This window comes from Canis lupus, chromosome 19 (assembly GCF_011100685.1).
Source record: "Canis lupus familiaris isolate Mischka breed German Shepherd chromosome 19, alternate assembly UU_Cfam_GSD_1.0, whole genome shotgun sequence".
Lineage (NCBI taxonomy): Eukaryota > Metazoa > Chordata > Mammalia > Carnivora > Canidae > Canis > Canis lupus.
The window spans coordinates 40,005,422-40,022,696 of NC_049240.1; the positions used below are offsets into that span (position 1 = coordinate 40,005,422).

The window sequence follows — 17,275 nt, forward strand, 5'->3', positions numbered from 1 at the left end:
CCCGGAATCGAGTCCCACATCAGGCTCCTTGCATGGAGCCTGCTTCTCCCTCTGCCTGTGTCTCTGCCTGCCTCTCTCTCTCTCTCTCTCTCTCTCTCTGTGTGTGTTTCTCATGAATAAATAAATAAATCTTTAAAAAAAACATTAAAAAAAAAAGGATTTTATTTATTCATGAAAGAAACAGGCAGAGACATAGGCAGAGGAAGAAGTAAGCTCCCTGCGGAGAGCGCAGTACAGGACTTGATCCCAGGACCCCAGGATCACAACCTGAGCTGAAGACAGCTGCTCAACTACTGAGCCACCCAGGTGCCCCAAGAGTTTAGCTTTCATTCCAGAAAATACTTGCTCTCGTGGAGCCTGTATTGTATCGTGGAGCCTGGTTGAAGGAGACAGACAGTAAACATAGTAAGTTAAGCACATAGTCTACCAGAAGGTCGTAAGTATTACAAGGAAAGAAAGGAAATTAGGGAATTTTGGGACTGTCTAGAGGCTGTTATTTTATATGTGTGTATGTGTGTGTATATATATATATAATATTTATAATATATATAGGATTTGAGCTCACAACCCCAAGATCGAGATCCTCTACTGACTTAGCCAGCCAGCTGCCCCTAAAGACTGTCATTTTAAGGTAGGGAATAGGGAAAGCTTTATTGAAAAGATAATATTTTAATAATGATTTAAGGGAGTTAAGTGTTAACCATGTAAAAATCTGAGGGGAGACCATTCCAGGCTGAGGAAACAACTAGCACAAAGACCTTAAAGTGAGTGTCTTTGTGTTAGCAGAATATGAAAGAAGGGAAAGAGGAAATGAGGCCAGAGATGTAACTGGAAGCGTGAGGCTATTCGAAGAGACTTTGGCTTTTACTATGAGGGAAATTGGGAGCCATTGTAGGATTTTGAGCGGAGGATTGATGTGATACAACTTTTTGATGAAAATTGCTGTGTTAAGAATAGCCTGAGCAGCTCTGCCACATCTGCTGCATTCAGATGTCAGGCTGGTGACATGCCAGAAAATGTCGACCTCACTATGAAGAGATGCACAGTTATTATGAAAGACCTCAGAGGAACCCTTTGAAGGAATTTCAGTCACATCAGTGTAGAACTCCGTCTCCTTGGAGAGAAAAAGAAGAGGCTCCAAGTTGACAAATGATGGGGAACTAGAACTTGCCCCTATTTGCACTACCTGTAGTTAACGTACAGTACGTACATGATGGGGATGGTTCCTGGCTGGCTCAGTCAAGTAGAGTATGTGACTTTTGACCTGGGGTTGTGAGTTTGAGCCCCATGATGGATGTAGAGATTACTTTAAAAAAAAAAAAAAAAAAAGCTCAAGGGACCTACACTCGGCTTCCATTACAAGGTGAGGTCTGCGTATGCTCACTTCCCATCAACATTTATTCAGAAGAATGGTTCTCTTGTTCAAATCTGAATTTCTTGAGTGAAAAACACCTGCAGGGTTCAGATGAGGCCCAGTGTTGCTTATTCAGTATCTCAAGCCCAGAAAAATGAGTTAATTCTTGAAGGAAGTGACATTGGACTTGTATCAAAGTCAGCTGCTTTGATTTAGCAAGCCACACATTTAAAAACAAAGATATCAGAAAATTTTTGGATAGTTATCTATGTTTCTGAAAAAGGAACAGTTCAGCAGGCTGAGGAATAAGATCTAAGTTGTCCAGCTACAACAACAGCTAGATAGCTGCTGGATGATTTTTCAGATCTATTTGTGGTATTTTAAAGATACAATAAAAGCTGTCTTTTTTAAAAAAAAAAAAAAGCTGTCTTGATGGGGGTGGGGTGGAGAATAGATGGAGCTAGGGAGACCATTTGAGGGTGGATTAAATTGGGAAAGGGGGCTGCAAATGAGAAGAAAACAGTTTATGGAAGAGTAGATACAGAATTATCTCATTTTTGTGAAACAAAAAAAGTGTGACCTGAGAACTTTTTTAGACTGTAAATTGGCAGAGGTGGTTCACCCTTGAGAAAGCACTTAGCTCTGCTAAACCTCAGAAATATTTTTCATTGACCTACTTGGGTAAGGTTCCTTCTGCCCACCACTAAGTGGTTATGTCAATGTCTAGATATTATAAGGCTAGAAAGGAAGCAACCTCTTGATGGGTATAACTTTTAAAACATTTTGTGGGGCAGCCCGGGTGGCTCAGCAGTTTAGTGCTGCCTTCGGCCCAGGGTATGATCCTGGAGACCTAGGATCGAGTCCCAGGTTGGGCTCCCTGTGTGGATCCTGCTTCTCCCTCAGCCTGTGTCTCTGCCTCTCTCTCTCTTTCTCTCTCATGAAAAAATAAATAAAATCTTAAAAAATTTTTTGTCATTGAAGTATGATATACAGTATATTAAGTGAAAAATATTAAGTGAGCAGCTCAGTGAACTTTTATATATTAACACACTGGTATAACTCTCATCCAGATAAGATAGAAATATTTCCAGCACCCCCAAAAGCCTCCTTCATGCTTTTTTCCAATCAGTAGCACCTTCACCCAACTAGTCACTGTGTTGAATTCTATCACCATGGATGAATTTTGGATCAATGTAACTTTTTTTTTAAGATTTATTTATTTGTTTTACAGAAAGAGTGTGTGCACGTGCACGAGCAGAGGGAGAAGAAGAGAGAAGCAGACTCCCACTGAGTGTGGAGCCCACAGTAGGGTCTCAGTCTCACAGCCCTGAGATCCTGACCTGAGCGAAAATCAAGAGTGGATGCTTAGGGACACCTAGGTGGCTCAGTGGTTAAGTGTCTGCCTTTGGCTCAGGTCATGATCCCAGAGTCCTGGGATCAAGTCCCACATCAGGCTCCCTGCATAGAGCCTGCTTCTCCCTCTGCCTGTGTCTCTGCCTCTCTCTGTATGTTTTTCATGAATAAATAAATAAAATCTTAAAAAAAAAAAAAAAGGATGCTTAACCAACTAAGCCACCCGGATGCCCGTGGATCAGCATAACTTTTATAATTAGCATGCCTCCTATTCTAAAAGGCAAGTCCCAAACTGCAATCAGAATTGCACCTGCTTTTGTCTACCTTGGAGGAATTCTGGAGAGTGATGTTGTGGTGTGGAGAAATTGAACTCAGCAGAAAAGTGCTACATAAAGGAAGTGTGTTATGCGCTTATTTTCTAAAATCACATCTACAGGAGTGCCTGAGTGGCTCAGTTGTTGGGGATCTGCCTTTGGCTTAGGTCATGATCCTGGGGTCCCAGAATTGAGCCTGTCTTGGGCTTCCTGTTGAGCAGGGAGCCTGCCTCTCCCTCTCCTCCCCACTTTTTTAAAAAAAATCTTTTAAAAAATAAAATAAAATTATGTGCACAAAATGCAAAATAGCCAATGTAAATTTCTACTATGACTTCTAATTATTTTGATACTATTTACTTCATAATTTGGATGCCTTTTTTAAGAAAATTGTAAAGTCTAGACAGCTTCATTCTTTTTCATTACATCTTCATTACTGTTTTTTTGTTTTTGTTTTTGTTTGTTTTAGCATCCTGAGCTGTTTTTCATGACTTTTTATCATGTTAACAGTGCATATCGTCAAACTTTGCATTTTATGGGAAATTTTTTAATTTGGTAGAAAATAGTGTTTGTTGAAATTCTATATTCTGAGTGAAAAGAATCAGCAGATACTGGCCTTATAAGTATCCTTGAAATGTTTTACAGGTGATGATGAGCAGTCTACACAGATGGCTGCAAGTTGGGAAGATGAGAAGGTGACAGAAGCATCCTCAGACAGTTTTGTTGCTATTAAAATCGATACCAAAAGGTTTGCTTATATAGATGTTAATTTTTAAAGTATTATGACCATTGTCTTTTGTTGTGCTTGATGGTGATACTCTTAAGACTGTAAGAATGTTGATTTTTCTCTAAGGCATTATCAGAGACTTTAAGTTCTGATTGCCATTTTCCAAATAATACATTATGGTATCTTGCTGAAAAACTTTTGTTCTCCTGGTGCACCAACCAACAATGTGACGTGCACAAGTAATGCAAAAGAACTGTGATCCTCAGCATCTAAGAACTTGGAATTAACTGTAAATTGTATATCAATTATCTCTGAAAGGTTGACTATTCTTTTGGATCCTATTTTTGGGAATGAAGTTGTTTAGTTAAATGGGCATAAGGACTTTTTTAGGTCCCTCACAGTACATTCTTGTTTATTTTCCTCCCCTTTTTTACAAAAGTGGTAGCATTTTGACATACTTTTTTGTATCGTTTTTATAATTGCATAATTAGTTTTTACTGGTGGATATTTAGGTTTGGAATCATTTGTTATTACAAGGTACTGCACAAGTAAATCATAAGCATTAATATCTTGTTACAAGTTAAGATATTGTATTCAAGTGTACTTGCTACTGAGGAAGCAACATGGCAGATACTAACTTGATTTTTAGTCACTAGATTCAGCAACTAGTTTGTGGGTTGCAAGAGCAAGTAGCTCTTTAATCTAAAAATTATTTTTAAAAAAAATGTCTGTAAAATAAGAATTGGATTTTTCTCCTTGCAACAGATGACTATGAAAGGAACTGGTCCTTTCAGAAAAATACTTTTAATTGGTACAGTAAATTTTTATAAAAACAACTGAGTATTTGGGAAGCATTTGGATGCATCTAGTGATTTTCTGTTTGATTTTGTTTTACAGTGAAGCCTGCCTACAATTTTCACAAATCTGTATCCTTTCAATGAAGAATTGGTTTGATACATATTTTGCCTGAGGATTTCCCTTTTTTTTTTTTTTTTTTTTATTTGGTTAATTCATGATTTCAAAATTGTTCATTTAGGAACTCATGCATTCTTGTTTATGGAAACCATACTACTATGTGTCCTTTGAGATAATACATTGTAGCAAAGGGGATCTATGGGGAGTTTTTTTTAATGTCAGTATCTGGAAAGCAATATGTAGCAGTTTGGTTGGAATGTTAGAAGCTGTCTAGAGGTAAAATAAGATGTAAAAGTTAAAATAGGGGAGAATGTAGTGGATGTTCTCAGATATATAACACAAATAAATCATAAATCAGTTTACCTATCACATGCATGACAAGCATACTGATATGGCAGTTGAAATTATTTGGTAAACATGTTAGCTGATAACATTGTAAAATTCACAGAGATTTGCTTTGTTATCAATAGTATTTCATAAAATTATCCCCTTGTTTTTCATGAATCGTTAGACTTAATTAAGTTGTACAGATCCCGTAGTGTGTGTTCCATCCAGTTTCTTTATTGGAGACAGTGGAATTCCCTTGGAAGTGATAGCAGGAAGTATTTCTGCAGATGAACTTGTTACCAGAATTCACAAAGTCCGGCAGGTAAGAAGGAACAGAATTTCTTTGTTATAAATGTGGGAAAATGATACGTCAGAAACTTGACATTGGAATATTTTTGGAGCTACTTTGTATAATCAGAAACCTGTCATGCCATTTAACTTAAAAGGTGGCAAGTACTGTCTTCCTGGGTTGGTTTGGAAAATAGCATTGTGAAGTTATAAGTACCTGTACCTAATGAGTGACTTCTTACTCTCCATCTCTCCTCCCTCACTCAACTGTTAATACACATCACTGTTACTTTGTTGCAAGAGAGAGATTGCATATTAAAAGTTCCAAACTGTATTGCTTGGCACATTTTGAGGAACTTAATCAATTTCTCATTAGCATCCTCTTTGGGCAGATGGCTAAGATAGCTTGAAACTCTTTTTCCTTGAATTCTAATTTGAAGGAAAAATCAGTGTGCTTTTTTTCATGCTCTTGTCACATTGTAGTTGAGTTCCACAGTGTGATTATTCCATGTTTAGGATTAAATAGTTTAGGATCATCTACTTAGAAAGTTTGGTACTTTTCCCTTCTACAGAGACAGTTGACTTACTTATAGTTTGGCCTCATCTGCCTGGAGGTTTAGAGGCTTACCTGTTCATTAAATTCCAGTGTGTTTTCTCCCTAGATGCACTCATTAAAAGGTGAAACATCGGTGGCAAATGGCAGCCAATTAGAAAGTTCAGTCTCTACTCCACCCACCTCATGTGAACCTAACAACACTTCTGAAAACTCTCAGTCCAGAAATGTGGGGCTTTGTGAGACACCACCCACTTCTGAAACAAAGTCAGATTCTGCAACAGGTAATTTTTAGTGAACCCTTTTGGATACAGATAAAAGTAGCCCTTCACTTTGTTTTAAAGGCCAGGGATTAATATCCTTAAAAATAAAAATATTGTGTTTCTCCTCTGTCACATTAATTTAACTTAAAATTTAAGGGTTGCCTTAAATACAGGTGTTGGTCATATAGTGGCAGAAAAGGATAAAGTCAGTGAATATGCCTTTCAAATCCAAATAGGCAACAGTCCCGAATAGTTGATTTGTAATTTCTTTTTACTGTGCTGTAGTTCAGGAACTGTCATTATGACACTTAGTAATTTTATAATTATCTTTTCAGCCAAAGGATTTTGAAAGGTTCACATGAACTAATGTATTTAGAATTGTTTTTATAACCTATAAGATACTATACACATTTAAAAAATAGTATTTGCGAAAAGAAATAGTATTTGCATTTTTAGATATTAGAATTAAAAGGTAATTGTACAATAGAGCTTGTGGAAATCAGAGATGTGACTGCAGAAGGGTTGATAGAAAAAGACAAAAGAAAAGTTATACTGTATGTTAGGGATTGTGTTCAGAGTTGCATGGTGTGATACGTCTTTGTATTGGGCATCAGAGAGTGAGATAAATCAAGAGATTAGTAGATTAGTATCCTAAAAGATAATCCTACTCTAGCATCCCAGATAGATAATTATCAAGCCTCTATTTAATGACAGGAAACTCATTATGTTGAAAGGAAGCCTATTATCAAAACCCTAGTTTTTAGAAAAATTCTTCTCCATGTTGAGATGAAATTTGATGCCCTATAACTTCTCATTAACTTTAGAGCTATTATGAAGTTACATATAACAGGTTTTGAATATTTGAGGAATAACTGCCAGGTCCCCTCTCAGTAGTCTCATTTTGAGGTTTTACATCTATAGATCAGTCAAATTCTGGATGTGTACACAACTAGGGGATGCTGTAGTCACTGTAGCTCAATTAGCTGTTAAGCAGGATACTTTCACATTTACCTGGATATTTATCATTGCCAAATTCTTGATTCCCTTTTGAGTATGTTTTCCTCTGTTAGCACTTTCTTTCAGCCTGAAATTTTTCCCTTAACATTTTTTTTTTTTTAAGATTTATTTATTTGAGGGAGGGGCAGAATCTTCATGCAAAATCCCTGCTGAGTGAAGAGCCCAGTGCAGGGTTCTGTCTCATGACTCAGGAGAACGTGACCTGAGCTGAAACCAGGCGTCTACATTGACTGAGCCACCTAGGCACCCCTTGCTTATTAGCATTTTGTTACACAGCTCTTCTGGCAAAATACTTCTCTTTGTCTCTGAAAAATAAAAATGTCTGTTTTATCTTCATTCTAGAAGGATATTTTTGCTGGATACAAAATCTGGGGTTTCCAGGTTTTTTTGTGGGGGGGGGTAGGGACCTTTTAAGGATCTTCTGGTCTCCATAGTTTTCTGATGATAAGTTTCTGTCCGTAGCAGTGTTTCCCCATATATGGAATGTATTGCTTTTCTCTCTGCTTTCAGGATTTTCTCTTTGGTTTTCAGCAGTTGACCATAATATGCCTATGCGTTTCTCTTTGTGTTTATTCTGCTTGAGGTTTACTGAACCTCTTAAGTCTGTAAGTATATGACTAGCTAAATTTGAAGAATTTGGAACCATTATTTATTAAAATATTTTTCTCTTTTTCTGTTACCTTGCTGGAAATAATTACATGTATGTTAGGCTTCTTGATATTATCCCACAGATTGACTTTCTTCTTTTTTTTTTTCTCTTCTTTAGATTGGATAATCTTTTTGATCTATAAACACATTGACCTTTCTTTATCATCTCTCTCTGTTCTTAAGCCCATTTAGTGAATTGTTATTTTGTTTTTAAGATTTTTATTTCTTAAGTAATCTCTACACCTTTACACCTGGGGTGTAATGTTCTCTCCTAACTGAGCCAGCCAGGTGCCCCCAGTGAATTTTTATTTTAGATAAAATTAGGTAATACATTTATAATAAATATATTAGCTTTTAGTTATATATAACTTTTTTAAGTTAACCATTTTTTAATAGACTTTTAAATTTTATTTTATTTTTATTTATTTATTTTTTTAATTTTATTGATTTATTCATCATAGTCACAGACTGAGAGAGAGAGAGAGAGGCAGAGACACAGGCAGAGGGAGAAGCAGGCTCCATGCAGGGAGCCCGACATGGGACTCGATCCTGGGTCTCCAGGATCGTGCCCTGGGCCAAAGGCAGGCACCAAACCGCTGCGCCACCCAGGGATCCTATTTTTATTTTTTTAGAGAGGGAGAACTTGTGCAAGTAGGGGAGGGAATGAGAGAGAGAATCTTAAGCAGTCTCCATACCCAACATGGAGCCCATGTGGGGCTTGATCTCATGACCCTGAGATCATGACCTGAGCCAAAATCAGGAGTGAGACTAAGTGACCCAATAGGGTTGTTTTAGGGCAGTTCTAGGTTCACAACAAAATTAAGAGGAAGGTACAGATTTCCTATTTTCTTCCTGCTCCACTATCTACATCCTCCACCAAAGTGGTACATTTATTATAATGAATCCATATTTGACACATCAAGCAGAGTTCATAGATTACATTAGAGTTTTCTCTTGGTATTGTACATTCTATGAGTTTAGACAAATGTATAATGACATGAATCCATCGAAATAGTATCAGTACAGCACAAAATATTTTTACTGCCCTAAATGTCGTTCTCTGTGCTCTGCCTGTTCATTCTCACTGATCTTTTTACAGTCTCCATAGTTTTGCCTTTCTCAGAATGTCATATAGTAGTCTTTTCTGATTGGCTTCTTCCACTTAGTAATAGGCATTTAAGCTATCTTCCCTGTCTTTTCATCACTTAATAGTTCATTTCTTTTTATTCCATTGTCTAGATGTACCATAGTTTACTAACTCATTCACTCAATGAAGGACATCTTGGTTTCTTCCAAGTTTTAGCAATTATGAATAAAGCTGCTGTAAGAATCTGTGTGCAGGTTTCTGTGTGAACATAAATTTTTTTACTTCCTTTGAGTACGTACCAAGGTTGTGATTGCTGGGTTGTGTGCTAAGAATATGTTTAATTTTATAAGAAGCCACCAAGGTGTCTTCCAAAGTGGTGGTACCATTGTGCAGGTAAAATAATTCTGGATTTTCTTATTCTTCCTTCCATCTCCCTTTCCTCTTCTAAGTTTTTACTTTGAAATAATTTGACTCACAAAAAAGTTATAGTAGTTATCCTCAGTCCATGAGTACCTTTTACCATCATTTTATTCAACTTATTTTTTTTTTTTAAAGATTTTGTTTATTTATTCATGAGAGACACAGAGAGAGAGGCAGAGACACAGGCAGAGGGAGAAGCAGGCTCCATGCAGGGACCCCATGTGGGACTTGATCCCGGGTCTCCAGGCTCACGCCCTGGGCTGAAAGCGGCGCTAAACCACTGAGCCACCCGGGCAGCCCTCAACTTATCTTTTAATTCATTTCATTTTTCTTTATTTCATTGAGTTATAATGGCTACTTTAGAGTCCCTTGTCTGATATTTCCAGAATCTAGCTCATCTCAGGGTTGGTCTTTGTTTACCTTTTCTCCAGAGAGTGGGTTACATTTTCCTGTTGGATCATGGTATCAAGACATTTTGGATTGTATCTTGTACATTGTTGTAGACACTCTGGATTGTGTTATATTCTTGCAAACAGTGTTGATGCCTTTGTTTCAGTAGACACGTATTTCAGTTCATACTCAGGTATGAATAGAGCTCTAATCTTAATTCTTTGTAGTTTTTTTTTTTTTTTTACTTCATTATGGAAAATTTCAGACTTATACAGAAGTAAGGAAAATAGTAAAAGAAATACCATGAACCCACTATCTTCAACTTCTGCTAACTCATGGCCAGTGTTGTTTCATCAGTGCCTTCTACTCTTTTCCTCACTTATTATTTAGAACAAATCTTAGGCATTATATAATTTCATTTTTTTAGGATGTCCATTTCATTATTTTATTTTATTTTAGATTTTATTTATTTATTTTGAGAGACAAAAGGAGAAAGCATGAGCCAGGGGAGGAGCAGAGAGAGAGGGAGAAGCAGACTCCCTGCTGAGCAAGGAGTCCAATGCAGGAATCTATCTTAGGACCCTGGGAGCATGACCCAAACCCAACTTCCTGAGCCACCCAGAGGCTGGAGTTTCATTTTATTTTTATTTATTTATCTATTTTTTATTTTTTAAGTTTTATTTATTTATTTGTGAGAGACACAGAGAGATAGAGATTGAGAGAGAGAGAGAGAGAGAGAGAGAGAGAGAGAGAGAGAGAAACATAGGCAGAGACACAGGTGGAGGGAGAAGCAGGCTCCATGCAGGGAGCCCAACGTGGGACTCAATCCTGGGTCTCCAGGATCATGCCCTGGGCTGAAGGTGGCATTAAGCCGCCGAGCCACCTGGGCTGCCCTCATTTTATTTTTAAATAAATGCTAATGCTCAGATTAGCATTGGAGAATGTGTAGAAGATCCATTTTTTAAACGTTAATTTCATTTTAACTAATGAGTTAATTAAAATAGGTAAGACATTCACTTGGTCCAAAATTCAAAAATGTAAAAAGGACATCCTATCCCTCAGGCACCCGACTCTAGTCCACTAATGTTCCAGTTCTATTTATTTATTTATGTATGTATGTATGTATGTATGTATGTATGTATGTCACAGAGAGAGAGAGAGAGGCAGAGACATAGGCAGAAGGAGAAGCAGGCTCCATGCACCGGGAGCCCGACGTGGGATTCGATCCCGGGTCTCCAGGATCGCGCCCTGGGCCAAAGGCAGGCGCCAAACCGCTGCGCCACCCAGGGATCCCTAATGTTCCAGTTCTTTTGTGGCCATTCAGAAATATTTTATGCACATGCAACAAGTAGGTTTAACTTTTTTGCCCCCCACCCCCCATTTAGCCAACCAGTAGTGTACCATAGACACTATCTTGCTTGCTTTTTTTTTTCTTAAACATATTTTCTCAGACATTTCACACTGACAAGGAACTTCCTCTTTTTTTAATGACTTAATATTTTATTGTATATTGTAGGAGGATTTATTTAGCTTGTCCCTGTTGATGAGTAGTAACATTATTTCCATACTTTGTAATTTCAAATAAAACTAAAATGAACAGCTTTCTGCCTCCAGTATTTCATACATTTGAATAAATACCTATCTAGTAAATCTTGAAAACTAGTTCACTTTTTGTCATCAATATTCATTTGCTTGGGGCACCGGGGTGGCGCAGTGGTTGAGTATCTTTGGCTCAGGTTGTGATCCGGGGGTCCTGGGCTCAAATCCCATGTCAGGCTTTCTGCAGGGAGCCTGCTTCTCCTTCTGCTATGTCTCTGCTTCTCTCTCTGTGTCTCTCCTGAATAAATAAAATCTTTAAAAAAAAATTTCATTTGCTTTCTCCATGTAATCATTTTAGTTTTGAACTTAAAACAGTCAAAAGTGAATTCTAGAGTTCGGAGTCATAGAATTTTTTCAGAAAGAAGAGATTGACCCATGTGTGTGCAAAAGTTCTAAAATACTTCCTTTTTAAAATATTAATATATAAAAGATGAGAACTAACTCAACTGTATTTATTTATTTAGTAGGCTCCATACCCAGTGTGGAGCCCAACTTGGGGTGTGAACTCATGATGAGCTGAGGTCAAAAGTCTGTCACTTAACCAACTGAGCCATGTAGGTGCCCCTAAAAGTTGAGAACTTTAAAAAAATAGCCACAATATTGTCATCCCTTAGGAAATCTAGAAGGTTAACAGTAATTCCTTTTTATCATTATCTAGTCAATATTTACATTGCACAAAATGTTTGTTTGGAGTCCATTATATTGCTATTGATTGATGAGTTGTTTTTTTTTGAGTATTTAGATTCCCATTCTCACTGGATTTTCCTGTAGCTTCCCACAGTCTGGATTTCACTGCATTCTTTTTTTAAGTTTTTATTTTAATCACCCAGTACTCATCACAAGCGCACTCCTTAATATCCCTGTCACCTATTTCATCCATCCCTCATACCCATCCACTTCCCCTCTGTTAACCATCAGCTCTCTACAGTCTGTTTCTTGGTTTGTTTCTCTTTTCTCCCTTTGCTCATTTGTTTTTCTTAAATTCCCTATATGAGTGAAATCATTTGGTATTTGTCTTTGGCTGACTTTATCACTTAGCATTGTAAGTGGCTCCATCCATGTAGTTGTAAGTAGCAAGATTTTATTCTTTTTTATGGCTGAATAATATTCTGTGGTGTTTATATACCCCATCTTCTTTATCCATTCATCATTCAGTGGACACTTGGGCTGCTTCCATAATTTGGCTGTTGTAAATACTTCTATAAACATAGGGTTGCATGTACACCTTTGAATTAGTGTTTTTTATGTTCTTTGGGTAAATACCCAGTGGTGTGATTGCTGGATTATTGGTTAGTTCTATTTTTAACTTTTTGAGAAATCTCCATACTGTTTTCCAGAGTGGCTGCACCAGTTTACATTCCCACCAACAGTACAAGAGGGTTTCCCTTTCTCCACATTCTTGCCAACACTTCTTAATTTTAGCCATTCTAACAGGTGTGAAGTGGTACCACATTGTAGTTTTGCATTTCTCTGATGATGAAAAGATGAGTATCTTTTCATGTATGTGTTGATAATCTATCTGGTTGTCTTCTTTGGAGAAATGTCCATTCATATCTTCTGCCTATTTTTAAATTGGATTATTCATTTTTGGATGTTGAGGTTATTTTCTTTAAGATTTTATTTATTTATTAGGATTTCTATATATTTAGAGAGAGAGAGCATGCGAGTGCAGGGAGGAGCAGAGACGGAATGAAAGAGATGAGCAGACTCCTTGCTAAGTCCAGAGCCCAGTGCAGGGCTCAACCCCATGACCCTGAGACCATGACCCAAGCCAAAATCAAGAGTCGGACGCACAATTGACCAAGCCACCCAGGTACCCCTAAGGTTTTATTTTTACGTAATCTCCATACTCTACATGGGGCATTAACTCACAACCCCAAGATTAAGAGTCACGTGCTCCACCAAAGAGCTAGTCAGGCACCCCATAGATGGTGAGTTTTGTAAGTTCTTTATATATTTTGGTTACTAACCCTTTATTATATATGTCACTTACAAATATCTTCTCCCATTCCAGAAGGTGCCTTTTAGTTTTGTTGATTATCTAGTTTGCTGTACAGAGTTGTCCCAATAGTTTATTTTTGCTTTTGTTTCCCTTCCCTCAGGACACATATCTAGAAAGATGTTGTTACAGTTGATATCAGAGAAACTACTGCTTGTGCTGTCTTCAAGGATTTTTATGGTTTCAGGTCTCACATTTGGGCCTTTAATCCATTTTGACTTTATTTTTGTGTATGGTGTAAGAAAGTGGCCCAGTTTCATTTTTTTGCGTGTAGCTGTCCAGTTTTCCCGGCACCTTTTGTTGCAGACTCTTTTTTTCATTGCATATTCTTTCCTACTTTGTTGGAGATTAATTGACCATATAGTTGTGGCTTTATTTTTGAGTTTCCTTTTGTGTTCTGTTGATACTTGTGTCTACTTTTGTGCCAGTACTATACTGTTTTGATTACTGCAGCTTTGTAATATAACTTGAAGTTCATCATTGTGATGCCTCCAGCTTTGCTTTTCAAGATCACTCTTAGCAACTCTGGGGGGTTTTGTGGTTCCATACAAATTTTAGGACTGTTCATTCTAGTTCTTTGAAAAATGCTGTTGATGGGATCCCTGGGTGGCGCAGTGGTTTGGCGCCTGCCTTTGGCCCAGGGCGCGATCCTGGAGACCCGGGGTCGAATCCCACGTCGGGCTCCGGGTGCATGGAGCCTGCTTCTCCCTCTGCCTGTGTCTCTGCCTCTCTCTCTCACTGTGTGCCTATCATAAATAAGTAAAATAAAATAGAATAAAATAAAAATTTAAAAAAAAAAAAAAGAAAAATGCTGTTGATATTTTAATAGAGCTTATATTAAATGTATAGATTATTTTGGGTACTACAGACATTTTAACAATATGTGTTCTTCCAGTCCATGGGTGTAGTTCAATGTCTTTCCATTTCTTTGTGTCCTCTTCACTTTCTTTCTTTCTTTCCTTTTTTTTTTTTTTTTTTTTTAAAGATTTTATGTATTTATTCATGAGACACATGAGAGAGAGAGGGGCAGAGACACAGGCAGAGGGAGATGCAGGCTCCATGCAGGGAGCCCGATGAGGGACTCAATTCCGGGACTCCAGGATCACGCCCTGGGCTGCAGGCAGGTGCTAAACCGCTGATCCACCCAGGGATCCCCTCCTCTTCACTTTCATCAGTGCTTTATAGTTTTCAGAGTACTGGTCTTTCACCTCTTTAGTGACACCTAAATTCCTAGGTGTCTTAGTATTTTTGGTCTAATTGTAATGGGATTATGTTCTTAGTTTCTCTTTCTGCTCCTTCGTTATTGGTATATAGAAATTCAGATTTCTGTGCAATGGTTTTGTTACCTGTGACTTCATTGAATTCATTTATCAGCTCTAGCGGTTTTTTGGTGGAGTCTGTAGATTTTCTCTGTGTAAAATGTCATCTGTAAATAGTGAAAGTTTTACTTATTTCGAGCCATTTTGATCCTTTTATTTTTTGTTGTCTGATTGCTGTGGCTAGGACTTCTAATGCTATGTTGAATAAAGGTGATGAGAGTGGACATCCTTATCTTGTTCCTGACCTCAGTTTTTTCCCCATTGAGGGTGATGTTAGCTGTGGATTTTGTATGGCATTCATTATGTTGAGGTATTTTCTCTCCAGACCTACTTTGTGGAGGGTTTTTGTCATAAATGGATATTATGCTTTGTCACATGTTTTCCCTGTCTATTGAAATGATCATATGGTTCTTATCCTTTTTCTTATTGATGTGGTATATCATGTTGATTCATATATAAATATTGAGCCACACTTGGAACCCATGAATAAATCCCATTTGTTTGTGGTGATTGATTTTTTTTTAAAGTAAACTCTACCCAGTATGTGGAACTTAAGCTAGACCCCAATATAAGAGTCACATGCTCTACCAACTGAGCCAGCCAGGCACACCATGGTGAATGATTTTTTTTTTTTAATGTATTGTTGGATTCAGTTTGATAGTATTTTGTTGAGGATATTTGTGTATGTGTTCATCAGAGATACTGTCCTGTAGTTTCCTTTTTGTGTGTTGTCTGGTTTTGGTATCGGGGTAATGCTAGCCTCATAGAATGATTTTGGAAGTCTCCCCCCACCCCCTTTTTTTCCCTAGTTTTTGGAAATATTTGAGAAGAACAGCTACTAACTTCTCTTTAAATGTTTGATAGATGGGCAGCCCCGGTGGCTCAGTGGTTTAGCACCGCCTTCAGCCCAGGGCATGATCTTGGAGACCTGGATCGAGTCCCATGTTGGGCTCCCTGCATGGAGCCTGCTTCTCCCTCTGCCTGTGTCTCTGCCTCTCTCTCTGTGTGTCTCTCATGAATGAATAAATAAAATCTTTAAAAATGAATGAATGAATGTTTGATAGAATTTGTCTGTTGAGCCATCTGGTCCTAGACTTGTTTCTTGGGAGTGTTTTGTTTACTGATTCAATTTCTTTGTTGGTAATTGGTCTGTTCAAATTTTCTGTTCTTGTTTCTGATTTGGTAGTTTATATGTTTCTACATGTTTATCCATTTCTCCTAGGTTGTTCAGTTTGTTTTCATATATTTTATTACAGTATTCTCTTAAAATTGTATTTCTGTGGTGGTTATTTCTCTTCTCTCGCTTTGTTAAATCTATTTATTTGAGTCCTTTCTCTTTTTTTTCTTTTTAAGTTTGCCCAGAGGTTAATCAATTTTATTCTTTTCAGAGAACCAGATCCTGATTTTATTGATCTGCTTTTAATGTTTTTTAGTTTCTATTTCATTTATTTCTGCTGTACATTATTTCCTTCCTTCTGATTTTAGACTTTGTTGGTTCTTTTTATAGCTCTTTTATGTATAAGGTTAGGTTGTTTGAGATGTTTCTTGCTTCTCCAGTTAGGCCTGTGTTGCTATAAATTTTCCTTTTAATACTGCTTTTGCTGCATCCTAAAGGTTTTGATCTAGTGTGTTTTCATGTTCATTTGTTTCCATGTACTTTTTATTTCTTCTTTTATTTCCTGATTTGACCATTCATTGTTTAGTAGCATATTATTTGTGGTCTTTCCAGATTTTTTTTTTTAAGGAGTTCCCACTTATTTATCCATGAGAGACCCAGAGAGAGAGAGAGAGAGAGAGAGAGAGAGGCAGAAACACAGGCAGAGGGAGAAGCAGGACCCTCCCAGGAAGCCCAATAGGGGACCCAATCCCGGGACCCCAGTATCACGCCCTGAGCCAAAGGCAAATGCTCAGCCACCGAGCCACCCAGGCGTCCCTTTCCAGATTTTTTCTTAATGGTTGACTTCTTGTCTCATAGTGTTGTGGTCACACAAGATGCATGGTATGACTTAAATGTTTTTTAATTTTTTGAGGCTTGTTTTGTGGCTTAATATATGATCTTCTCTGGAAAATATTTAAAAAGAATGTGTTTCCTGCTGCTTTAGGGTGAAATGTTGACATATCTGTTAATCCATTTGGTTCATTGGGGTGTATGTGCCCCCTTTTAATGACTGTTTTCGTATTATTTGGGTAAATATCTAGTAGTACAGTTGCTGAGTAGTAGGATAGTTCTGTTTTTGACTTTGCGAGGAACCTCCATATCAACACTGTCCAAATTCCCAAAATATGGAAAGAGCCCAAATGTCCATCGATGGATGAATAGATAAAAAAGGGAGCAACCCGGGTGGCTCAGTGGTTTAGCGCCGCCTTCAGCCCAGGGCCTGATCCTGTAGACCCGGAATCCAGTCCCACTTTGGTCCCCGCATGGAGACTGCTTCTCCCTCTGCCTGTGTCTCTGTCTCCCTCTCTCTCTATCTCTCTGTGTCTCTCATGAGTAAATTTAAAAAAATTTTTTTAAAAATGATGCGGTATTACATACACACACTGGAATATTACTCAGCTGTCAGAAAGAATGAAATCTTGCCATTTGCAAAAACATGGATGGAACAAGGGTTGCTAGAGGGGAGGTGAGGGGGGAAATAGGTTAAATGGATGATGGGCATTAAGAGGACACTTTTTGTAATAAGCACTGGGTGTTATACCAGGTG

General features: G+C 37.8%; 1 protein-coding gene across 1 annotated transcript in view; it reads left to right on the top strand.

The window, feature by feature from the left end:
* UBXN4 (UBX domain protein 4) overlaps nt 1–17,275 on the top strand; it is a 48,200-nt gene that overhangs the window by 5,315 nt on the left and 25,610 nt on the right. Inside the window, exons 2-5 of the mRNA XM_038565093.1 lie at nt 3,664–3,766; nt 4,643–4,671; nt 5,191–5,309; nt 5,938–6,112. Of these exons, the coding sequence (XP_038421021.1) occupies nt 3,664–3,766; nt 4,643–4,671; nt 5,191–5,309; nt 5,938–6,112 (426 nt within the window). The remainder of the gene's footprint in view (nt 1–3,663; nt 3,767–4,642; nt 4,672–5,190; nt 5,310–5,937; nt 6,113–17,275) is intronic.